Source organism: Bombina bombina, chromosome 1 (assembly GCF_027579735.1).
Source record: "Bombina bombina isolate aBomBom1 chromosome 1, aBomBom1.pri, whole genome shotgun sequence".
NCBI classification, from domain to species: Eukaryota; Metazoa; Chordata; class Amphibia; order Anura; family Bombinatoridae; genus Bombina; species Bombina bombina.
This window is the reverse complement of record NC_069499.1, coordinates 236,596,193-236,622,088: the sequence shown is the minus strand read 5'-3', so window position 1 is coordinate 236,622,088 and position 25,896 is coordinate 236,596,193. Positions and strand designations below refer to the sequence as shown.

The following is a 25,896-nucleotide window of genomic DNA, read 5'->3' as shown; positions in this document are numbered from 1 at the left end:
TGACATTTTGACAACTGGAACTTAGTGTATTTTCTTTTTTTTTTTAACACTGACAGAGTTTGACGTTGACAACAACATCATCCGTCACATATGTACATGTCATGCTAAAATGACAGAGGGAGACAAAAAAGATAGAGAGATAAAAAATGCACCTAGCATTTTAAAAGCAAGCATCTGGGCACATTTTGGATTTTATGAACATACTGGAGAGCACGAATTGGACAAGACACACGCGGTTTGTAAAGCCTGTCACACAAAAATTAAATACCTAGGGAATACTACTAACTTGAGAAATCACGTTAGACGTTTTCACTCTGAGATGCTAACACCTGCCGCTGCCGCCAGTGCCATTGCCAAGGAAATAACAAGACTAGCTGAAGCTCATCAGCCAAGAATTGATGCAATGCTGTCAACTTTGCCACCCAACTCTGAAAAAGGGAAGAGAATAACCAAAGCTGTGGCAACTTTCATAGCGAAGGACCTACGGCCTTACTCTGTTGTGGAAAACCTTGGGTTTCGCAACCTGTTGAAGACACTAGAGCCACGTTATAAGATCCCGTCACGCAATCACTTAACAGAAAACGTTATACCTGCACTCTACCAAGAAACAAAAGCTCAGGTAATTGCATCAATGAGCCAAGCCAGTCGAGTCGCACTAACGTGTGATTCATGGACTTCAGTCACGACGGAGTCTTATGTAACAGTAACTGCACATTACATTAGCAAGGACTGGAAGATCTTGTCGCATGTGCTGCAAACGAGAGCAGTTTATGAGTCTCACACGGGTTCTCATCTGGCGGAGCTACTGTCTACTTGGCCTGAAGAATCATAAGCTGATAACTGATGTGACAACAAGGTGGAACAGCTCATATGACATGGTCGAGAGGTTCCTAGAACAGCAACCTGCAATCTGTGCCACATTGTTGTCTCCAGAAGTCAGAAAAAGTGAGTCAGATCTCTGCACTCTCAACGAAACAGATGTGTCAAATGCAGAGGATGCTGTGAGTGCATGAAAGCCAATGAAAGATGCAACCACACTGATGTCAGAAGAGCGCAATCCAACTGTTTCTCTCATTGCCCCTCTAAATGCACAACTGCTCCAGAACATGACAGACACCATGGGAGACACACCCATGATCCATGAGATCAAGAATGCCATCAAAACAGATCTCCTGAAGAGGTACAGCAGTGAGGCAGATAAGAAGATACTTTATACAGCCTCTGCCCTGGATCCTCGTTTTAAGGGACTGCCTTTTATTCTCACAGAGGAGGAGAGATTGGAGATATACAGAGGAGTGACTGAGGAGGCTGCATCCTTGGAGGTAATTTTAATTGCATCATGTTTCTTGAAAAATTTATAAATTGAAAACAAACATAAAACATACCATCATCCATACAAAATAGGCTTAGCTATCACTGCAGTAGCTTGATTAGTAGCTAGTTTAATGAGTACAAGGTTTATTATATAAGTCAGTTTGAAAACGCCACAGTCAGTCAACTTTCCTCCTCCTCCGTCCACTCCTGAGTCCTTCCTAATAGATGTGAGCTGTTGCATGCATTTATTTATGCATTACTGTCTCTCTGAGCACACACATAGCATTAGCTGGCTGGCTGCTCGAGGTAATAATGAATGCTATTTTTTCTATTCTTTTGTTCAAACACAGATTGAGTGTACTAGTACAGTTACATCTAGGAGGACAAACGTGGATGAAGTGCCACTGCCTGAGGGAAAAGAAACTCTGGAAGAAGAATCAGCCATCGAGGAGGATAACCCTTCTCCTCCCAAAAGAAAGTCCACATCGCTTCTCATGACTTTGCTGGGACAGTCTTTCACTGACACTGAAGGTACAATAGAACCCAAGACCCCCTATGCCAAGGCTGAAGAGGAAATAGAGAAATATTGTAAAGCCCCATCTCTGCCTCTCACTGAAGACCCTTTGAAATGGTGGCATGTACATGAGGTCATATTTCCCCTCCTCTCTCATTTGTCAAAGTGATACTTGTGTATCCCAGGTACAAGCGTGTCTGCAGAGCGGGTTTTCTCCACTGCAGGAGATGTGGTAACGGCAAAAAGAAGCACCCTCAAACCAGAGCATGTGGATCAACTAGTGTTCTTACAGAAAAACCTACATATTCCATAATTCTGAGTAGTGATTCAGGTTTATAATATTAATATTTAATGTTTTTTGGCACATCCAGAAGAAAGTGCTGTGTGCCCCACTGCCCAGTGCAGACTACTGTTAAGTTATTTTATATTTGTTACTGTTATATAGCTTATAGCTTTTTGAAAAATGAAGCTTAAAACCTTGAGTAAATCTTTGTTGGATCACAAAATATACTAGTACACTACACGACACGACCGACCACGTCACTCTGTCACAGTCACACACACACACACACAATACAAAAGAAACAACACACAACTGCACACACCTCATGTGTGCGTGTCAGTCAGTGTCACCCTTCACCATGATTCACTCTTTATGATGTGTGTTTTTTTTGGAATTGTTTGACTGTGTGTGACTGTGACTGTGTGTGTGTTGTGTAACAATATATTTGTGATCCCATAAAGATAATCAAAGTTAGTAAATCTAGTAGTTCAATGCTACTTGTTGTATAATGTCTATTACTACTTCTAGTTCTAGTGTTACTGTGATGTTTGCCAAATCAGGAAGTGCTCTGTTTTGTAGATGTTGTGCTATTGTTTACAGCACACCCCTGTATTGTTTGCAATGCAGTGAGTGCATAGTGCACACTGCATAAGGGATTATTAATATTATTCTTTCACACTAAAAATTGTCTATTTTAAATAGACCCTTTAAGAAAGATATATGTTTTTGTTTATGATCCCAATTCCCAATCCCAAATGCCATCCCACCCACTCTCAGGCAGATCTGTAGGGGTTAACCGAATATAACCAACCAGTTAACAATAACAATGTGTGTACTGCAGTGTCTAACTGTCTCTTTATGAGTGTGTGAGTGTGTCTGTGAGTGAGTGCCAGTTTGAAAAGTTTGTATGTATCTCATTCTCTATGAGTGTGTGTGAGATGAGTGTATTAACTGCCTTTGAATGTTTTTGTTTGTATGTGATTGTGTGTCTTTCCCAGTGTCTAAGTGTCTATGAGTGCGAGTGTGACTGTGGCTGACTGGGTGGCTGTGGTGCCTTTGAATGTTTTTGTTTGTGTGCGTGTCCCACTGTGTCTCTAGTGTCTGAGTAGTAGTGAGTGTGACTGTCTAACTGTCTATGAGTGCACTATGCAGAGAGTGAGACTGAAGCCAAACCACTATAGGGGAAGGAAAAGCCTTGAGTAAACCTTGAGTAAATCTTTATTGGATCACAAATATAATGTACACTACAGACAGTACAGCACACAGTGCCACACACAACAGCACAATACAAAAATAAAGCACACACACCTCAGGTGAGTGGCGTGCCACCCTTTCTTCACCATGATTTACTCCTTGATGTCTGTGTCCTTTTTTATGTATTGTTTGTTTGTGTGTGACTGCTGTGTACTGTTCAGTGACAGACTCAGTCACTGTGTTCAGTTGTGTGTAGTACTGCTTTAACAGTAACTAATAACTAACTAATTATATTTGTGATCCCATAAAGATAATATAATCATCAAGAAGAAACTGTAGTTATAGTAGTTCAGTTCAATGCTACTTGTTTTAAATGTCTCTCTCTCTAGTACTATTGTAAGTCTGTAACTGTGTGTAAACTAATTGTATATGTCACAATCACGTGTGTTGTGTGCACACTCTGTGCTGTGTGTTGTGTTACAGATTCTTCACGTGATGTTTGTTTGCCACAAATTGACAGTCATGAAGGCACAGTGGACTGCACCTGTAATTTTGTACCTATAAGGGATTTATGTTTTGTTTTCTGAGGACAATTTTCACACAAATAAGGTATTATGGTGGTAACTTAAGCTTAACCTATCTATTTGGGTTTTAATTTAATGTCTATTATATTATTATTACTATGTAAGTAAAGAAATTAAATTAAAACCAACATAGATAGGTTAGACATTTATTTGTTGTTCATGTTTCTTTACAAGTGTATAGTGTACTTTTACTAATATATAATATATACATTTAAATATTTTCTTTTACTGAAGAAGTACACTGTGAGCACTGCACTTTTTACACTACGTACTCTGTAACTACAGTTTGATGCCATAATATTGTTTCCAAACCAATACAACAATTGCCATTTAGTATTTACTGTTCTATAAACTGTTGTTGTCTGCTGTGTTCAGACTTTGCCACAGGAAGAGTGTCCTTTTTTGAGCTAATAAAATAAAAAAAGAGTTTATTTCAATACTTTGACTTCTTGAATTTTTTTTTCTGAAAAATTTAAAAATTGGGCAGAAATAGTGCAGTAATCGTGATGCATCGCGATGCATCGTAGAATCGAATCGTATCGATGATAATCGTAATCGAATCGAATCGTGAGACAGGTGAAGATGCGCAGCTCTAATTAGGACACAGGAAAAGAAAAACAATTACCTGATTAATGTTCCGATCAGAATCAACCTTAGGAAGAAATCCTAATTTAGTACGTAAAACTACCTTATCTGAATGGAAAATAAGATAAGGAGACTCCTACTGTAATGCCGAGAGCTCTGACACTTTCCGAGCAGAAGAAATAGCAACAAGAAATAAAACCTTCCAAGATAACAACTTAATATCTAAGGAATGCATAGGCTCAAACAGAGCCCCTTGAAGAACTCTGAGAACTAAATTCAGACTCCATGGAGGAGCAACTGGTTTGAACAGATGCCTGATCCTGACCAATGCCTGACAAAATGATTGTACATCTGGGACATCTGTCAGACGTTTGTGTAACAAAATAGATAAAGACAGAGATTTGACTCTTTAGGGAACTTTGACGAGAAACCTTTCACCAAACCCTCTTGGAGAAAAGACAAAATTCTACGAATCCTAACTCTACTCCATAAGTAGCTCATGGATTCACACCAATAGAGATATTTACGCCATATCTTATGATAAATTTTTCTAGCGACAGGCTTACAAGCCTGAATCATGGTCTCAATGACCGAGTCAGAAAAAACCCCGCTTAGATAATATTAAGTGTTCAATCTCCAAGCAGTCAGTTTCAGAAAAAACAGATTTGGGTGAAGGAGGGGGCCTTGAATTAAAAGGTCCTTTCCTCAACGGAAGTCTCCAAGGTGGCAGAGATGACATGTCCACCAGATCTGCATACCAAATCCTGCTAGGCGAAGCCGGTGCTATGAGGATTACCGATGCCCTCTCCTGCTTGATTCGAGCAATGATCTGATGAAAAAAAGCAAACGGAAGAAAAAAGCTGGAGGAGAACACTTCCGGTTGGAGTTCCCACTCCCCCGGATTAAAGGTCTGCCTGCTCAGGAAATCCGCCTCCCAGTTGTCCACTGAGCCCACTGGCTGAGTCCAAACCCCCTGAGCCCTTAGAGAGCCCCGGACTGCTCCCAACCCTAGAAGGCTGGCGTCTGTTGTCACAATCACCCATGATGGTCTGCGAAAGCAGGTTCCCTGGGAGAGATGATCCAGAGACAACCACCTTTGAAGAGAATCCCTTGTCTCCTGCTCCAGTAGTATACGAGTAGACAAATCTGTATAATCTCCGATCCATTGCCTGAGCATGCTTAACTGCAGAGGTCTGAGATGGAACTGAGCAAACGGGATGATGTCCATTGCTGCCACCATCAGTCCGATTACCTCCATGCACTGAGCCACTGAAGGCCGAGGAGTGGACTGAATGACTAGACAAGTATCGATACTCGGGTTTCCTGAAATTCTGTCAGAAAAATTTACATTGATATGGAATCTATTATGGTTCCTAAGGAAGTTACCCTTGTGAATGGGACTGAGGAAGTCTTTTCCAAATTTACCTTCCACCTGTGAAATCGCAGGAAGGATACCATGTCTATGTGACATCTTACTTGCTGTAAGGATGGCGCCTGGACCAGGTTGTCGTCCCAATAGAGCGCCACTGCAATGCCCCGAAACTGAAGCACCACCAACAGTGATCCCAGAGTCCTTGTGAAAACTCTAAGAGCTGTGGCAAGCCCAAAAGGAAGAGCCACGAACTGGAAGCATTTGTCCAGAAAGGCAAACCTTAGAATCTTGAGACTATTCCTGAGAATGGCACATGAAGGTACGCGTCCTTTAAATCCACTGTTGTCATAAATTGACCCTCTTGGATCAAGGGAATAATGGAACAAATAGTTTCCATCTTGAAGGACGGTATACTAACAAATTTGATTAGACTCTTGAGATCTAAAAGTGGTCTGAAGGTTCCCTCTTCTTTGGGAACCACAAACCGAATGGGACAAAAATACCAGATCCTGTACCCGGAGGGAACTGGAACAGTCACTCCCAGGTCTGAGAGGTCTCTTACGCAGAGTAAGAATGCCTCTCCTTTAACTGATCTGCAGATAATCTTGAAAACAGAAACCTTCTTTGAACTCTGATTTGTGTCCCTGGGACACTATTTTCTATCGCCCAGGGATCCTGAACATGTTGAACCCAAGCCTGAGCGAAGATGGAAATTCTTTAAATTCCAAAGGATATTACCTTCGTCAAGCCAGATCCCAACAAGGTCCTCCCCTTGTAAGGAATCGCTAAAAGCTGAAACTTAGAGCATACATCCGTAGAACAAGGTTCTAACCATAAGACTGGAACAGAGAAACCTGAAACCTATGCTCCCAGATTGATCACTTTAAATGAATAATTCAAAATAAAGGAATTAGCCAGAAAGCTTTTATCCTATCCTGGATCTTTATCCAGGGGAGTTTGACACAGTAGTATCAGACAACGCATCAGACCTATATGCCGTCGCACAAGTGACGGTAGCAAAGTACACATCTGGTTGCCAGTGTAAGCCCTGGTGTAAATCCCTTTTCTAATTCTTGTCCATAGGACCTTTGAACCCACCTATCCCCTAAGGGTATCATAGTTCTCTTAGCTAAGCTGGAAACTACTCCTTCCACGCTAGTGAATGTTTGCCCAGCCTCCTTAGCTAAGGCGGCTATGGAAAACATCTTTTTTTTTTTTTTAAATATAGGGAATGCGGTTCCTTTTATCTTATCCCTCTTTTTTCGGGTAATCACCCGTAAGGGTCTAAAGGCGCTGCTCATTTTATCAACCTCAGAAGGATGAAAGGCTGAGTGGACCTCGCCAGGGATCGAACCTGCAACCCTTGGGTTGCTACAGAGCTCAGCCACAGTGCACTTAGCATGCTGAGCTATCTGGCCTGTCCTAATAACTTACTGGACGCACTAGGATAGATAACACCGGTAGTGTTGGGGTCGCCCAGGATAGCTAAAACCTCCTAAAGTAACAAATGGAGGTGATCAAGCTAAAAAACAGAGAAAAACAACCTCAGGATCAAATAAAGATATTATTCCATCTGAGTCTGAGAATTCTCTTTCAGATAATCCCGAAGTATCTTCCTCTTTCCGTTAACAGGGAAGAAACAGATGGGATAGCAACTACTGAATCAATCACCCTACCTAATTCCTCTAGTAATGTTTTCTACCTCTTGGTAAAAACCTATAATGTATGAAATGCAAAGTAATTCCAAATGGAGTGTGGGCCATAACATTTTGTGGGACACTATAGGAGAAATTTGTGGCATAGATTGACCATAGTCAACAGACTCCCAAACAGCATAAAAACCTTAGTAGAAGGTTCAGTTTTTTGTTTTGTTTTTATAAAAATTGACACAAACGTTACTGTCTCTTTAAATTAAAAAGTAACTCATTTTTTGGGTGTTCTTATTCCATCCTAAAACACAAAGGATGGATTAAACAAATAGACAGTGAAATTCTTTTAATAAAGATTAACAGATAAAACCGCTACCGTCTCTTTAAATTTAAAAAATAACATTTTTTATGTGTGCTTGTTCCATCCTACAACACAAAGAATGGATTAAACAAATAAACAGTGAAATTCTTGTAATAAAGATCAACAGATAAAAACGTTACTGTCTCTTTAAATTTTAAACAGTAACTTTTTATCCTTGTATGCAGAGAAGTGCTTAGACTAGCATGCAAACGTAGAAAAAAAAAACGACTGAAACCTCAGTTAAAACTAGCAGAGGAACCCTCCTAATACTCATTCCCCTTTAGAACTTCATGTACCTAAGAAGGACATGCCTTAGATTCTAAACCGATCCGGAGCACAGCTGTAGCGCTATCCGGACCCACCGAAGTGAAAACAGTGAGTATTGAGTTAGAAAGGAATAAAAACCTTTCTCCCAGAAACTGCTCTAACTTCCGATGAACGGAAGAGCAAGGGCAGGCTAAGTCGGTTCCAAACATAACTCCGCCCTTCGTGGGCGTGATAACTCCATCTTAGAGACAGAAAATTGCGCCACTGAAAAAACGGCGCCAAACTTAACCCCGCATTTCGTGGGCGTAACAATACATACTCTCCCGGTCGCCATCATTATCTTAGAGCTAGACTACCGGGAGAAGTTACTGAAACCTTCTTAGAACCTGGGGGCAAATTGTAATACCAAATGAAGGTATAAAACACACATTACGTATAAATCTTATACAGGAGATTGAGCCAGCGAAGTAATCTAAAAATAACATCTTAAGTGGGTCAGCCCTCTCTGTTATAGGGCATATCCCTCTTGTATCCAGCTCGGATTAAGTGCCCCCAGAAGCCACCCTTTTCAGCCCCAGTGCCTGCCATTAACACGCTGCCAGAAAATCCTCCTTAATCTATATACAGGAGATATTTGTCCCAGTAAAGTGCTATACTTCCTCTGTCCTGAATAATCTGTGTGCTTCAGACCCAGAATAAAAAAAGTTAGCACTTACCTTTGTATTCTGTCCGACAGCAGGGCAGCTCAGCAGGTTTAGGAGGTCCTCTCCCTCCCAAAGCCCTATGGAAAATGATAAAGCCTGAGTTAAGTATGCTTAGGCTATCAGGAGAAGGGCAGCATAAATGTATAGGAGGCGCAGTGAGAATTATGTCCCACCAGTTCCTATTGCTCTAAAGCCACCAAAAGCTCTACTGAAGAGACTGATATGGACTACGGCTACACCCTAGAACAAAGCAGCACAATCTTGCACTACTTAAAAAATAATAAACTTTTGATTGAAGAATCTTTTCTAACACCTCACTTTACCTCTTCCTATCACTAACGTAGGCAAAGAGAATGACTGGAGTGGGAGGGAAGGGAGGAGCTATTTAACAGCTTTGCTGTGGTGCTCTTTGCCTCCTCCTGCTGACCAGGAGGTGAATATCCCATTAGTAATTAAGATGATCCGTGGACTCATCGTGTCTTAAAAAAGAAATAAAAGGGTAAGGCAATCCATTTAAACTTGTAAGAAGGTATGATCCTGTCTATAAGCTTGGGAGACAGAGCTATTTGGTAAAGGTGGGTATATAGTGAGCAAATAAATAATGTATCTTCACATACAGAGCTCCATGAGACAAGCTAGCTAGTAGACCTCTGTATCAGATGCCAATGGCCTCACCTGCCCGTGGGTTATCAGGGTTCTTGTCAGGATGGCACGTTAGCGCTTTCTGTCTGTAGGCTTTCTTAATCTGCAAGAAAATGGGAAAAAAGGGTTTGCGGTCTGCAATTTAAATGTGGTCAGTTTTCATCAGACAATTAAATATAATCACATCTTAGATTCTACCAAGACTGTAGACAAATGCTGATTGTATTTTACTCGATACAAGTTGAAGACAGTATGTAAAACGTTTTGCCACGAGATTCCATTTTTAAATAAAAAAAAAAATCAGAATCTTGTAACCTCATGTGGAAATTAGAATTCTTTATTTTCTGTTAGACTATTCCAATGCTTGTCCTATAATGAAGGAAGCAGACACAGGCTTATAACTACATCTACAGTAATATGCCCAATGTCTAATCTGCAGTAGAGGGTGATAACGAATTAAAACACTATTTGGATTTTAAATAAAGTTTAAACTTGTTTTTCAACTGGTAACAAACCAAACAATACCATTTAAATTGTTTATTACAACACAATTTTAACCACTTTTAGTGACACAGAGGTTCTGTGCTGCTGAATAATACAGCTTATTCTGTAGGAGCTGTCCCACCAAGTGAGCAACAGATACATTGGTATCTTGTACAGAAACATTTCCTGTTAGTTTTACTTTCAAGTTAAAGGGACGGTCAACATCAAAATTGTTATTGTTTAAAAAGATAGATAACGCCTTTACTACCCATTCCCAAGCTTTGCACAACCAACATTGCTCTATTAATATACTTTATAACATTTAAAACTCTACATTTCTGCCTCTTTCTATGCCACTACAGACAGCCTCTTATCACGTTTTTTTAGTAGCTTTTCACAACAAGAGACTGCTAATCCATCCTTGCCATATAGATAACTGTGCTCACACTGCGGAGATGTGGCTGACACAGCACTAATTGGCTAAAATGCAAGTCAATAGATAATAAATAAATAGCCATGTGATCAGGGGGCTGTCATAAGAGGTTTACATACAAGGTAATCAAAGAGGTTAAAAGTATATTAATATAACCATTTAGTTTTGCAAAACTGGGGAATGGGTAATAAAGGGATTATCTATATTTTTAAACAATAAACATTTTGGAGTTGACCGTCTCTTTAAACAACTTAATTTTTGGAAATATGCCTCTTGGAGGTAAAACTGGACAGCCCACATTTCTCCAGAGGAAAAAAGACTGGGGTCACATGAAAAGCTTTAGGTGGTTGCATATGCTCCCCAGCCAGTTGCCTACCACTAGTATAGAGGTTTGTATACTGTATATGTGGAAGTGAGTATTAATACTATAAAAAAATATCCAGTCTGTATCAGAGCTGTCAAATCTCCCAATGTACTAGTTAGTATGACACATTATTAGAGGTCTCTTCTCCTGCTCACACTATGGATCAGTAAAGTCACACTATGAAATAAAAAAAAGTGGACTATATCCTGCATGATCACCAGGGGATAAATTAATAGAGCTAATTCAATGAGGAGAAGGATATTACACTGGGATGTTTTGCATGTGATTTATTTTTGTTTTGCTTGTCTTTTTGAGTTGCAATGTATATGTATTTTTGACCAAATAATAAAAATGATGGAAATAAAAATAATATCCAATGTATGTGGTTAGTCAGAGAGCAGTGTGGGCTTGGCAGGATGATAAAACATAGGTATATTCAAGGGATCAAGGAATGGGGAGATACGGAATAAAAAAAAGTGGGGGCGTCCTTAACCAACGATGGCTGGAGGGGGGAACTGGGGAAACCAATACACTACAGACAATAGTTAGAGGGGGAGGGTTAGAGACCTGTATGGGAGGGATCAGGGAAGTTGGAGGGTAAGCGAGATCCTACACTGCAGAAATAAAAAAATATTTTTTTTATATAACATATATATATATTTAATTTAAAAAAATGTCCTTAAAGGGACACTGAACCCAAATTTTTTCTTTTGTAACTTTCTAATTTACTCCTATTATCAATTTTTCTTCATACTCTTGCTATCTTTATTTGAAAAAGAAAGTCCAGGAACCTTGGACAGCACTTGTTTATTGGTGGATGAATTTATCCACCAATCAGCAAGAACAACCCAGGTTGTTCAACAAAATGGGCCGGCATCTAAACTTACATTCTTGCATTTCAAATAAAGATACCAAGAGAATGAAGAACATTTGCTAATAGGAGTAAATTAGAAAGTTACTTAAAATTGCATGCTCTATCTGAATCACAAATAAAAAATTTGGGTTCAGTGTCCCTTTAACTCTTCATACTGGCAGACTGTCGGCCAGTACCTAAGATGGAGGTGGCCATTGGGGATGAGGAAGGGAAGAGAGCTGTGTGGGATGGATCAGGGGGAGGGAAGTGTCAGATGGGAGGATAATCTCTACACTAAAGCTAAAATTAACCTTACAAGTTACCCGATTAACACCTTGACTGCCAGGAATAATAGAGGTGTGGTGCGCAGCTGTAATTAGCGGCCTTCTAATTACCAAAAAGCAATGTCAAAGTCAAATGGCGGCATGAAATATACCAAAATGGGCCTAGATCAATACATTGGGTTGTCTACTTAAAAAAATATATATATATAGTTTTTAAATAAAAAATTTTTTTAAAACCCCCCCACAACCAAGGCTCTATTTCTGTTTAAATAAAGTGATAGCAAAAATGCTAAAAATTCTCCAGTATTTTGGGCAAGTTCTTCTCTATAAGTCCCAGTAGTGAAGGGGTTCACAGATAAAATATTTTAATATATGTAAACAAACATTTTTAAAAAAAACATTAACTTGTGTTAAAATAAGTTCTCTGTCCAAATTTGCTACTACATGTTTATGCGCATGTGTACATGACCACTTTCTGGCTACTATATAAAATTACTATAAAAAAAGGGGCACTTTAAATGATTACATTTTTTTTTTAAGACGTGGCATTTATAAAATATTTACCATTTAGAGACGGCAAACATCATGACGTTCCTCCACCTGCATCTCCTACTTTCTTTAGCTTAGGGGTGACAAATCTGGCTTCATCCACGAGCTGGATGCCAAGTGGGGCACACAACTATTGGATGAAGCCAGATTTGTCATCCCTCAGCTAAAGACAGTAGGAGATGCGGAGGAAAAGCACAATGTTTACCATCTCTAAATGGGAAATATTTTAGAAATGCTGCATCTTAATTTTTTTTTTTATTAAAGTGTCCCTGTTTTTTTATAATAATTTTATATAGTAGCCAGAAAATCATTCAACTTGACAATCACTTTAGTGATGGTAAATCCTAGCGTTTGTGAAATGCTAGGATTTACCATTGTAACAAATAAAGGGGACTTTCATTCATGAAGTATAAAATACTTCAATCTTAAAGCCCCTTTATGTTATCATTGTTTGCTGCGCTGCTAAAGGCAGCCCACGGCAGAATGCTATTTGGCTACGAGGTGACGTTTCCACCTCTTAGCCAATAGCTGTGCAAGAAATCTAGCTTGGCGCTGCAAAAGACGGCGCCAAGCTGGATTTCCCGCACAGCTATTGGCTAAGAGGTGGAAACGTCACCTCTCAGCCAAATAGCGTAATGCTGTGGGCTGCCTTTAGCAGCTCAGCACAACGAAAGCTGCTAACAAATAAGGGGGCTTTCAAAATTAAAGTGTCAGTAAACTTTAAAAATAATGTTATATAATTCTGCACATGTGACAGGAGCGAGCTGCACTTAGTCTTATGGCGCGGTCGGGCCGGGCTGTGACTATACAGCTGGCCCGATGCGCTGAGTAAATATAACAGACCCGCTCAGCAGAGAGCGGGTCTGTGAAATAGCATTTTTTTTTTTTTTTAATTAATAGGGAAATTATGTTTTATAAATGTTTGGCTAATATAATGTTATATAATTCTGCACTATGTGCAGAATTATATAACATTATTTTTAAGGTTTACTGGTTTTATACTTCATGAATGAAAGTCCCCTTTATTTGTTACGATGGTAAATCCTAGCGTTTCATAAACACTAAGATTTACCATCACTTTAAGAAGGACAAATTTTCCTCTTTGTCAAAATTTGCTACCGAACAATGTGCGCGTGCTTGTATTTACGTAATCTCATGCCACACATTCTTATGAAACATATGTGGAGTGCGATTACGTAATTGTGTGCATGCGCAAATTGTGGTAACTGATTTAGACAGAGAAGCAAATCTTGACAGAACACCAGTACTCATTGATTAATGATTGATATGTTGTGTTCAGTAACAAATATTACCTGTTATGAGATGGCAGAGGTGGTGGTACTTAGTACTGGTGAATACCACCACACAAAAAAGCCCTAGGTATAGTATAATAAAGTGATAACTAAGTGGCCTAACTATAATCCTGCTAGTTACTAACATGAAACATTACATAGATATCTGTGTTTGAGACTATAGAGAGGTGTATGAGTCCTTCTTTAATCCGTGTGTCTAATGTGACAAAATGTTATCAAACATGAATGAGTGATTATAAAAGTAATAGGGCGATTATGAGGGAATAATTTACCAAATCAGAGTAAATCCAGCCCTATTTAGTTTAACAGAAAAAAAAACCCACTCACCTCTTTCTCACTAGCATCATCCTTAATACCGAGAAGTCCATACAGGTCCATTTGCATTAGCTCCTTGGAGGCCGCCATTTTTTCAGCCATGAGTTAACTCTTACTATGGATTTAATTTCTTCAACATAGACCTTAATACTCCGTCCAGTCTGTTTCGATTTGTTTGACTTTAAAGTCTGCCGGGATTTGTAGTTCAATATAGTGCACTCTTGGTAGACATCAAGGAAATAGTGACACTAAGAAACTACGATACCCAGCATGAAGTGCAAATCATCACATTCAACCAAGTCAACCTTCTGCTGCCCTAAGGAACATGTAGTCAAATACAACAAATTGCACATAAAGAAAACCTTCTTGCGACATTAGTTGGACTACATCTCCCATGGTGCTTTGCCACACTGAATGGTCGATATACTTCCTGAAAACTGCAAGAACAGTATCAAAATGTTCTGTAAATTGTGTTAGTCAGTGAATCAGACAGATTAATTGTGGCAGGTTAGAAATATTGTAAAAAAAATAATCCTCTTGTTTTAGTTATTAGTTGCTTTGTGTTTCGTTCCGCGCAAAATCAAGGCTTGAACTCAGGTTTAACAAGACTAAGATTATTAGCAAAGCGCGAGTTGCAAGTAGTCTTAAACATAAGCAATATATGTTTACACATAGTAGCTAAGCAGGTTAAGTAAAAATCTACATATTTTTGCCTTAACAGGTGTAATGGACAGAAGGTGCTTCAACTGCGCTTCCAAATTCTCAATCTTCAAGAAAGAGGTAAATAAAATAAAAATTGGATAAAGAAGGGATTTTGCCAGAATGCTTATAGGGTAGAAATAGGATACCAATAAAAGAAAATCAATGTGATAAGAGAAGTAAACTAAAAAGCTTTTTAAAATTGAATGCTTACTATGAATCACGAATGTTTACGTTTGATGTTCATGTCCTTTTAACGCCACCGTAAAGTCAAAAATATAGTTTTATGATTTAGTTAAAGCAAGCAGTTTTAAATTATTTTTTTAAAATTTACTTATTTTATCTAATTGTATGTGTTTCTTTATTGAAGAGTATAGATAGGTAGGCTGTACACTGGGAACTAACTGGTGATTGGTGGCAGCACTTACCTTTTGTCATTGGCTCCCCCAGGGCCGGTGGTAGGATTTTTGGCCAAACAGGCAGGGTACACCCCCCCCCCATTACATACCATCCCATTGCTAGTTAAAGGGATATGAAACCCAAATTTTTTAGAGCATGACATTTTAAGCAACTTTCTAATTAACTCCTATTATTATTATTATTATTATTATCATCAATTTTTCTTCGTTCACTTGATATCTGTATTTAAAAAGCAGGAATGTAAGCTTAGGAGCTGGCCTATTTTTGGTTCAGCACCTGGGTAGAGCTTGCTGATTGGTGGCTAAATTCAAATCGAACAGTGGTAGCGCAGCATAGCAAATCAGACAGTGATATATATATATATGTGATGGACTCCCCGCTACCCCGACTAGGTAGCGCCGTCGACCGGGTCCTTCCTCTGCCTGGAACAAGTGGCTATGTAGCTCAGGAAAGTGATTCTAGCAGGAGCACACCCAAATAACTAGACAGACTAGCATTCAGGTGAAAATAGAAATGACTTTATTGTGACAAACACACATCTTTTATACACACACTCATCTTGATAAAAACAGGAAAACAGGAGACAATGCCACAGTTTTCCCGCCATTCCTGCCCCTCCAGACAGGCTGGTGCCGGCCATAGCAGCCATGGTCCCACAGATTTCCAGTACCCAGGGGTGGCGGTTTTCGGGGTGATCCCGGGGGATCCATGGTGTCATTTTAAAGCTCTCGATCCCCAGAATCTACAGTGATCCATGGCTGGGGACCGGAGTTATGCTGTTTTAAAACGTTCACCTGGAAGTCCAGGGAGAATAGGGGTTATAGGGGGAACCGGAACCCCCGGTTCCCAAGGGAGCTCCCTTCCGGCAATCACCCCACCTCTGGGTCACCCTGAGAGGCAGCAAACCCCAGAAGAGCGGAGCTCTGGAACAAAGGGCCTCAGGAGCGACCTGGGTCAAAGGGCACTGGTAATCCTGGAGGATGCGGCCGACCGGTAGTTCCAGGGGCCCGGCCAGCTGAAGGGGGAAGTGTCGGTCTGTGACCAGCTCCTCCAAGACGACAGTCCATATACAAAACAACCAGAAATAGAAGGTCTGGGGATTTGCGGTTGCTCTGAGGAGCCCAAAACCGCTAAGCAGCAACAGGGGTGAAGTCTATAGGGGGGGCAAGGGTTCAGCCCCTGCAGCCCAGTATCCGTGACTATATATATATATATATATATATATATATATATATATATATATATATATATACACACGGAAGGGAACTGCACTCTCATACTGGACTGGGTACACATCCCATGACCCTGCAACATGCTCAGCCCTGGGTGCCACTGGCACTCACAGGAAGCTGGGCTGCTCCCAGAGTCACAGGCAGTTAACCCCAGTCAGGTCTGGGTGCAAGAACCATAGAGAAAATTACAAAACAAATTAATACAACACACAGAGAAAACCCAGCACTCACAAGCTCTCAGCTAAGATTTAAAAGCAAAAATGGAAAGGTTAGTTACCGCATCTGGCCAAATGGGACAAGCCCAGGTACCTCGTCAAGGTCCTTTCCAATACCTGGGACCCTAAAACAGCCACACAATGCAAGCTTTCAAATCCAAACAAACTGGGAACAAGGGAAGGGTGCACAGGAATATGTAATCACCCTAGACATATACAAAACACGGAAGGGAACTGCATTCTCATACTGGACCGGGTACACATCCCATGACCCTGCAACATGCTCAGCCCTGGGTGCTACTGGCACTCACAGGAAGCTGTGCTGCTCCCAGAGTCACAGGTAGCCCTCAGTTTACGTCGGGGTTAGGTTCCAGAAGAAATGTTGTAAATTAAAACCCAGTTTGTAATGTAAGTCAATGGGAAGTGAGGGAGATAGGTTCCAGGCCCCTCTCAAAATTGTCATAAGTAACACCTAAAACATTATTTTTTAAGCTTTGAAATGAAGACTTTAAATGCTAAACAGCATTATAAACCTAATAAAATAATTACACAACACAGAATATATAATTAAACTAAGTTAAATGAACAAAAACATTTGCTAAACAGCATTATAAACCTAATGAAATAATCACACAACACAGACTTCACTTGCATTTTTCTGCAAACAGTTCTTTCTATGCATTCCAATCTGGACTGATTTATAGACAGGAAGATCTTGTTCCTTTGAAATCTGCTCGATAGCTCAGGTCTGGTTAAACTGATTAATTTCAGCTTGCTTGGCTTTGCTTCAGCACAAGCGGACAGCTCCACCTACTGGCTATTTTAATCAATGCACTGCTTCTCAATGCTTTTCAATAGCAGTCACATGACTGGAAAAAAAGGTTGTTATTCTGAAACGGTGTAAATTGAACCGTTGTAAAACGAGGGCCACCTGTGTGTGTGTATGTGTGTGTGTATATATATATATATATATATATATATATATATATATATATATATATATATATATATATATATATATATATATATATATATATATATATATATATACAGAGAAAGTCCAGCACTCACTCACAAGCTCTCAGCTAAGATTAAAAGCAAAAATGGAAGGGTTAGTTACCGCATTTGGCAAAATGGGACAAGCCCAGGTACCACGTCAAGGTCCCTTCCAAAAACCTGGGACCCTAAAACAGCCACACAATGCAAGCTCTCAATCCAACAAACTGGGAACAAGTGAAGGGTGCACAGGCTTATGTAATCACCCCAAACATATACAAAACGCGGAATGGGACTGCACTCTCAGACTGGACCGGGTACACATCCCATGACCCTGCAACATGTTCAGGCCATGGTGCTCACTGGCACTCACAGTAAGCTGTGCTGTCCCCAGAGTCACAGGCAGTTAACCCCAGACAGGTCTGGGTGCAAGAACCATAGGGTAAATAACAAAACAAATCCCTAAAACAGCCACACAATGCAAGATGGCTGTTTTAGGGTCCCAGGTTTTTGGAAGGAACCTTGACGTGGCACCTGGGCTTGTCCCATTTGGCCAAATGCAGTAACTAACCTTTCCATGTTTGCTTTTAATCTTAGCTGAGAGCTTGTGAGTGCTGGACTTTTTCTGTATGTTGTATTAATTTGTTTTCTAACTTTCCCTATGGTTCTTGCACCCAGACCTGTTGTAATGCCTGATGAAGAAGGAGCAAAAGATCACAACTGCAGACTTGAGAAAATATGTATTTGTATCACTTTCTTAAACAGGCTATTAAATAGCATAGACTGTATGCCTGAAAGTGAAAGGAAATTAATATTTGTAAATAAAGTAATGGATTAATTCAATAGCTGTCTCTGTTATCAAATTTGGTAAATAACAGGAAGCAGAACAAAGCTTAGGCTTCAGATGTACTGTATTGTTCAGTACATAAAGTAAAGGAAGTCCCAAATGTGAGAGATAAGTACTGGATGCATAAGAAACTTTAGTATATTTATAATGTGTAGGTAACTCGGTATAAATCCTGATAATAGCTCAGAATAACACACTTGGTACACGGTAAGTAAATCAAAAGAACCGTGCTTAAAATAACTGGACCTCAGCTTAGCAGTAATAGTAAAGTGTCCGTTTATGTATCCGTGCACAGAGGATATCACAGAGCAGTAGTTGGTACTTGTTTGTGCTGACCGCGATATTGCTGTGCAGTTTTGGAGATGGTAGGAGGAGTCAATGTGCTGAGTGACAGCGGCACAAGCGGAGAGATCTGACTAAAGTATCAGATGCTGAGAAACAAACAAATCTTGTGCTTGCAGGTAAGGAGTGAGAGAAAACAGTCCCAACTTACAATAGATCGTTGAAATCAGTTCAGCAATGTGCCAAGTTAGAATGTTACGCCAATCTTGTTTGTTCGGTTGCGGTGAGACTGCCGTTTAGTGAGAGTGGCTTTGATGTGTGTAGCACAGATTGATATAAAGTAACAAGCAACAGATAATTTGTAGCTGGTTTCTTAGAGAGGTAACGTTGTAGAAACTTGCAGTAGGAAATACTGGTTCTATTTTGAATGAACAAATTGTAATCCAAAAGAGAGAGCTTGGTATTTAGGCGAGTAGCTGTATTGAGCAGGAGAGCTGTAAACTGCTACAAGGAAAATAACTAAGCACCTATTTGCACACAGGTGAACACCTAAATAGGCTAAGTCAGGTGACTTGTGAAAACATGGAACAAGTGGAAAATGCGAAGTGGATTCCTTACATATGCCCCCCCTCAAGGAAGCCGATCCTCGGCTTGATGCCTGGGTCTCGTAGGGTAACGTCTGTGGAATCGGGAGAGGAGGCGAGGTGCATTAATCAGGTTATGTGGCTCCCAAGTATCCTCATCAGGAGAATAACCCTTCCACCTGACGAGGTATTGCAATTCCCCATTGCAAATTCTGGAGTCAAGGAGGTCTTGGACTTTAAAGACATCAGAATCCAAGGGTAGAGCTGGAGGAGGGAGAACAATGGAAGTAGAGCTAGTGTTAGTAGCTGGTTTAAGTAGCGAGACATGGACGGTTGGGTGGATAGGTATTGAAGGAGGTAGGTCCAGAGTGACTGCGTTAACATTGATAATACGAGTAATTGTGAAAGGGCCAATGTACAAACCAGAAAGCTTTTTTATATTTTTAGTGGAAAGCCACACTCTATCTCCGATTGCATATGCTGGAGCAGGTCTCCTACGTAAGTCATAATACTTCTTTTGAGAGGATTGTGCGTTTGGAATGTTTTTCCTTAGAAGATGGAAATTTTCCACAATAGTTCTTAAGAGGTCATCCACTGCAGGTGAATTCACAGGAGTGTCGTCAAGAATCCTAAAGTTTGGATGATATGCATAATTAGCATAAAAGGGAGAGAGATTAGTTGTACTATTGGTAGAGTTGTTGTATGAAAATTCTGCTAAATATAGATATTCAGCCCATTTGTCTTGATGATAGGAGCAGTAACACCGGAGGTACTGTTCGAGCCATTGATTTAGTCTTTCAGTTTGCCCGTTGGTTTGCGGGTGAAATGCTGTACTCAGCCGATGATCAATTTGTAAGTGTTCTGATATGGATTTCCAAAATTTAGAGGTGAATTGAGTACCTCTATCAGAGGTTATGATACTGGGGAGTCCATGGAGACGAACAACAGTATTAAGAAACAGAAGTGCAGTTTCAGAAGCAGTAGGTACTTTATGGAATGGAATAAAGAGAGCCATTTTAGTGAGAATTTCAGTGACTACTAAAATGGTATTGAAACCAGAACTAGTAGGAAGTTCAACAATAAAGTCCATTCCAATGTGAAACCAAGGACATTCAGGTATGTCAATCGGTAGAAGTTGTCCATAGGGTTTATTTCTGTCCTTTTTAGATGTAATACTGTCAGAACTCACTATACCACCTTATGTTAAGTATCATACAATTACCAATACCACCTTTACCTTTTAGTTCCTCCTAGCCTATTTAAGCTTTCTCCTGACGCCAGCCAGGTGCTTAGTAATTGAGTTTTATCCCTAGGTAACTCTGCTTCAAACTGAGCTCCTGCTTATTCCAAGCTACCTTATTGGAAAATAGTTCAAAACTTTATTCAAGGGAAACTGACACCCTGCTACGGTGTTCTGTTTTCTCTACTTTGGTTACGGTATACATTTCCGTTACATTTCCTCTCATATTATCAAGCCAGGATTATACTTCAAACATCCGAGTGCCTTTTCAACATTACCAGAAGATTTGTGAGTTTTATTCTCCCGCGGACTTCATTCCTGTGACGTCAGACGCCAACCGCAACCGGTTTTCAGTAAGCTGTCACTCACCGCCTATCAGCTGTTGTCTCGAGTGCCGCTCGAGTTCTCTGCTCTCAGCCGATTCAACAGGTAACCTACGACTAACTCACTACAGCTAACTGAGTTGTGTAACATCTTATTGTGACTTTAAATCTTTGGCGCACACTTCACTAATTATTGGTCACAGAGGATCTGCTACATTAATTGTATTGTGATACATATGAACTGATACTTTTCCACAAATCATCAGAAAGAATTACTTTGTTAATCTGTTTCTTTATGGATACTTAACATATTAAGTTACTCCTTTATTTTTCCCCAAGTCTCCACATAGACTTAAAGTTTATTAACTCACTCTGAGCCCCATTATGGTTAACATCGTCATATGTTAATTAAGTGCTGAGTGAAACATTACATCTGATCCGCAGCTGTAGATCCACTGCAATAGTTGAAAGATCTTTAACCAACTTAGCCCATAACAGAATTACTAAGCCAGAATAATGGATCCAGCGGATCTGCCGCAAATTGTTTACAATCTTACACAAAAGGTAGATCAACTAGGACAGGCCATGAGTGCCTTACAAGTGGAGAATGAAACTTTGAGAAAGGTTATCAGAGACACTGTGAAGGTTACAACACCGCCTCCGGTAAGCCAACCTGAGCCTCAGATAGCATCCCCTGATTTATTTTCAGGCGACAGACATCTATATCGTCAATTTAAGAATGCATGCATGTTGCTTTTCACACTCAAACCTAAAACTTACCCTAGTGATCACCTGAAAGTTTTGACAATGATATCTTTTTTACGTGGTGAACCCAGGATCTGGGCAGACTCGTTTTATGAAACACATAATCCTATTCTCACTTCCCTACCAGATTTCCTCACTGCCATGGATGAATTGTATTTGGATACTAATTCACAAATTACAGCTGAAACTAAGATGAGAGCTTTACGACAAGGTTCTAAACCAGTTGAGGTGTATATCACTGAATTTAAGCAGTTCTCTACAGACTCCCAATGGAATCAAATAGCTCTTAGAAACCAATTCAGACTGGGTCTCTCTGAGTCTATTAAGGATGAGTTGGCTAGAGTGGTTCTACCAGATACATTGGAAGGTCTGATGAGGCTGTCCATACAAATAGACAGGCGTCTCAGGGAAAGGAGAAGTGAAAGACACAGTTCTGAAGTTATCTACCGGAAACCTACGCCTCCCATACCCCATGGGGCTACCAGTAGTTCCACTCAAGAGCCGATGGAGATTGGAGTTCTAAGAGGTCCTCTGTCACTAGAAGAAAAGCAGAGACGCAAAACTCTAGCACTCTGTCTATACTGTGCTAATCCTTCCCATTCCGTAAAGGAATGTCCACTGCTACAAAAGAATAAGAAAAGTAAGTGCATTATGATTAACATTTCTACCTCAAAGCAGAATAACCCTATTTATTGTATCATCTCTCTCTCTTTGCAGTGGGAACGTAGACGCCTAACCACTGAGGCTATTGTTGACACCGGGGCCCACGGGAATTATATAGATTCTACCATTGTGAAAATAAATAAAATAGCACTTGAAAGAAAAACCACTCCTGTCTCTATTCGTGTGGTTGATGGCACATACATATCTAGCGGTCCAATAACACATCATACTGTCCCTTTATTGGTTACCACACAAGACAATCATCATGAATATATTCGTTTTGATGTTTTGCCTTCTCCTCTTTTTCCTGTGGTTTTAGGTATACAGTGGATACGTTTGCATGAACCCACTATAGTCTGGAAGACATTAATACTCACTTTAGACTCCCCATATTGTAAGAGTACCTGTACATCTCCCACACATGTAATACAGGTAGCACAGGTAGATGAGGAGTTGCCTATCATTCCTAAGGAGTACACCCAATATATAGAAGTATTTAGCAAACGTGAGGCAGAAAACTTACCACCGCACCGCAGTTATGACTGCCCCATAGACCTTAAACCTGGTGCAACTATACCCTATGGTCACTTATACCCGTTGAGTCAACCTGAGCTTGAACATTTAAAAGCTTATTTAGATGAGAACCTTAAGAAGGGATTCATCAGACCCTCGGTATCTCCTGCTGGTGCAGGAATGTTTTTTGTCAAAAACAAAGATCAATCATTACGTCCGATCATAGACTACAGAGACCTAAACAAAATCACTGTTAAGAATAGGTACCCTCTCCCATTAATACCCGAGCTCATAGAACGCCTTCACAAAGCTAAGATTTTCACCAAATTAGATCTCAGGGGGGCCTACAACCTCATACGCATAAGAGAGGGAGATGAGTGGTTGACTGCCTTTAGGACTCGATACGGTCTGTATGAGTACCTAGTTATGCCATTTGGCCTTACCAATGCACCAGCTACTTTCCAACACTATATCAATGAGGTCTTCAGAGACTTGTTAGACATCTGTGTCGTAGTTTATCTGGATGACATCCTGATCTACTCCCAAAACCTTCAAGATCATATTAAGCACGTCAGCTGGGTACTCTCAAGATTACAAGTACATCGACTTTATGCAAAGGCTGAAAAATGCTTATTTCACACTCAAAAGATATCTTTCCTTGGTTACAACATCTCCTCTGAAGGCATCGAGATGCAAAAAGACAAGGTTGAAGCAGTAAAAGATTGGCCTATTCCACAAACCCGAAAGGATCTCCAACGCTTCTTAGGTTTCAGCAACTACTACCGAAAATTTTTTTTTTTTAAATTCGTCTTTATTAGCAGGGAAAGATAATACATTCACAAGACATGATAGCGAGGCAAACAAGAGCGGTGCGCAGACCGCAGATTTAACCAATCTATACATATTTGACCAAGTTTGCGATGAGTTGCCTAGAGAAGTGGGTTTATCATAACATATAAGCAAAATGAATGCAGTATAGAGGCTTGTGTTTTTTTTTTTTTTTTTATCTATGTGAAGCAATCTCTCCCCATTTTTTGTTGAAGACATCAAAACAATTAAATTAAATTAACATATTAACAAATAAACAATGTTTAACCGTAGTTCCGGTCAACCCGCCCCCTAAAAGAGAAAAGAAGAAAAAAAAAAAAAAAAAAAAGTTATATTAAAAAGGGGGTGGGGGAAGAAAGAAAGGAGTGGAGAGAAGATGGAGTGGGAAACAGGTAGGTAATGAGGTATCAAGGGAGGGGAATTGGGGGACGTGTGGTCCCCACCCGAACACCAAGCGGACGGGGTATTGCAGGATGTGAGGTATTATGATTCATTAGATTATTGCGTGTCAGGTTAGAACAACATTTCCTCCCGGAAAACCGCACCAGGGGTACCTATAGGGGGTTCCATGAGCTCCTGCCACTCACCTCTCAGGTTTGCTAGTTGCATAGATTCTAGCTGAACAAAGGGCCCAAGAATTTGTCGTTGCAGGGTAGGTTGTAAGGTCATAACAAAGGGCTTCCATTTTTTAAGGAAGGGTTGTAATCTAAGCTTAGTGTTAAGTTTAGTGTCATGCTGTTCCACGAAGAGCTGTTTCATCAGGCGAAGCCTGAACTGGGCTATTGTGGGTGGTTTTCTAGAAAGCCATCTCTCTAATATGCAGCTGCGGGCCAGGAGTGTACATAGGGTGAGAAGTTTGTGAAGCCGTTTATGCTCAGCCTCCCATCCAAAAACAAACACATTATTCACCCCTATTTCAATCTCAATTTTAAATGTGATTCTAAACCAGTGTTGTAATTGCCCCCAGAACTGTCTAATCTGCGGGCAAAGGAAAAAATAATGCTGTAGTGAAGGGGATCCTTCACTACATTTAACACATGCATCAGGCTGCTCAGGTTTCCATTTCGACAATCTGTGAGGGGTGATGTAGTCTCTGTGTAACATCCTGAGCTGGGATTCTCTAAGTGGTATTGCTAGTGTAGCTGATCTAGCTGTTTCTATGCTATCTGTTATGTTTTGTATCGTCAATGTCGGGGCAGTGTCTAATTGTAAGTTAGTAAGGATCTGTGTCTGTATAATGGGTTCTTTACGCTTTATTAGTTGTTTATAGAAGTCTGAAATTGAGAAACAACCCAGTTGAAACATGGTCTGAGAGACAGCAAAGGGAGACCTATTCCAGAAGTCCGTGTTAGCGAGCATGAGGCTCGAGACATAGTGCCGCACCTGCAAATATGCATAAAAGTGCTTGTTGGGAATGGCGAATTTGGTTTTGAGTTCTTGGAAAGATCTAACCGTGTGCAACAATGGGTCTACCACATCACCCACTGTCCCGAGTCCCAGAGATTTCCAAATATGGAAAGGTTTATATTCATTCCCTGCCGGGAAATCTGGGTTGCCTACGAGTGGCAGAAACTTTAAGGGGGGGTGAAGAATTCCCATATGTTTATGGATTAATTGCCACGCTCTCAGGGGGTCCTTATATAGGACACTGGAAGCTATGGATTGTGGAATGTCCTTCAGTGGGGCATAAGGGAGATATGCTAGAGCGATGGGAGCCAGATGCGCTTCTTCTAATGGGGCCACACAAAAGTGGGAGGTGCCCAGTTGCCAATCAGTTACCAATCTGGCTAGGGTCGCCCAATTATAAAGCTTTAAGTTGGGGATTCCCAGACCTCCACTGAGAAAGGGGAGCTGAAGCTTCTCCAGAGCTACGCGGGGCTTCCTACCTTTCCAGATGAAGGCGGACATAGCTTTGTTCCACATGGCCAAGTCGCCCTTGGTTATAAGGAAGGGCAGCATCAACAAAGGGTATAATATTTTCGGTAGTAGGGTCATCTTGACCAGGCTGACCCTGCCCGATAAACCCAGTGGGAGAGTGTTCCAGCTATGGAGTTGTGTGGCTAAGCTCTTACATCTCTCAGAAATGTTGAGCGTATACATCTTGTGGGGGTCTTTATGAACCTTGATGCCAAGGTATGTGAGTGCCCCCGGCACCTCCACAAACGGGAAGGAGGAACCGGAATCGGGATGTTTGTTAAGCCATAGGATCTCCGATTTGGAGGTGTT

The 25,896-nt window shown here is 40.5% G+C and overlaps 2 protein-coding genes across 2 annotated transcripts in view; one reads left to right on the top strand and one right to left on the bottom strand.

Annotated features, from left to right (window-relative positions):
- The window catches only part of DNAJC17 (DnaJ heat shock protein family (Hsp40) member C17), a 104,817-nt gene extending 90,443 nt beyond the window's left edge, over positions 1-14,374 (bottom strand). The window contains exons 1-2 of the mRNA XM_053697882.1: positions 14,076-14,374; positions 9,503-9,572 (exon numbers count right to left, since the gene is read on the bottom strand). Coding sequence (XP_053553857.1) covers positions 9,503-9,572; positions 14,076-14,165 — 160 coding nt within the window. The 5' untranslated portion in view covers positions 14,166-14,374. The remainder of the gene's footprint in view (positions 1-9,502; positions 9,573-14,075) is intronic.
- A 72-nt stretch (positions 14,375-14,446) lies between these two features.
- The window catches only part of ZFYVE19 (zinc finger FYVE-type containing 19), a 127,651-nt gene continuing 116,201 nt past the window's right edge, over positions 14,447-25,896 (top strand). Inside the window, exons 1-2 of the mRNA XM_053697881.1 lie at positions 14,447-14,570; positions 14,785-14,843. Of these exons, the coding sequence (XP_053553856.1) occupies positions 14,790-14,843 (54 nt within the window). The 5' untranslated portion in view covers positions 14,447-14,570; positions 14,785-14,789. The remainder of the gene's footprint in view (positions 14,571-14,784; positions 14,844-25,896) is intronic.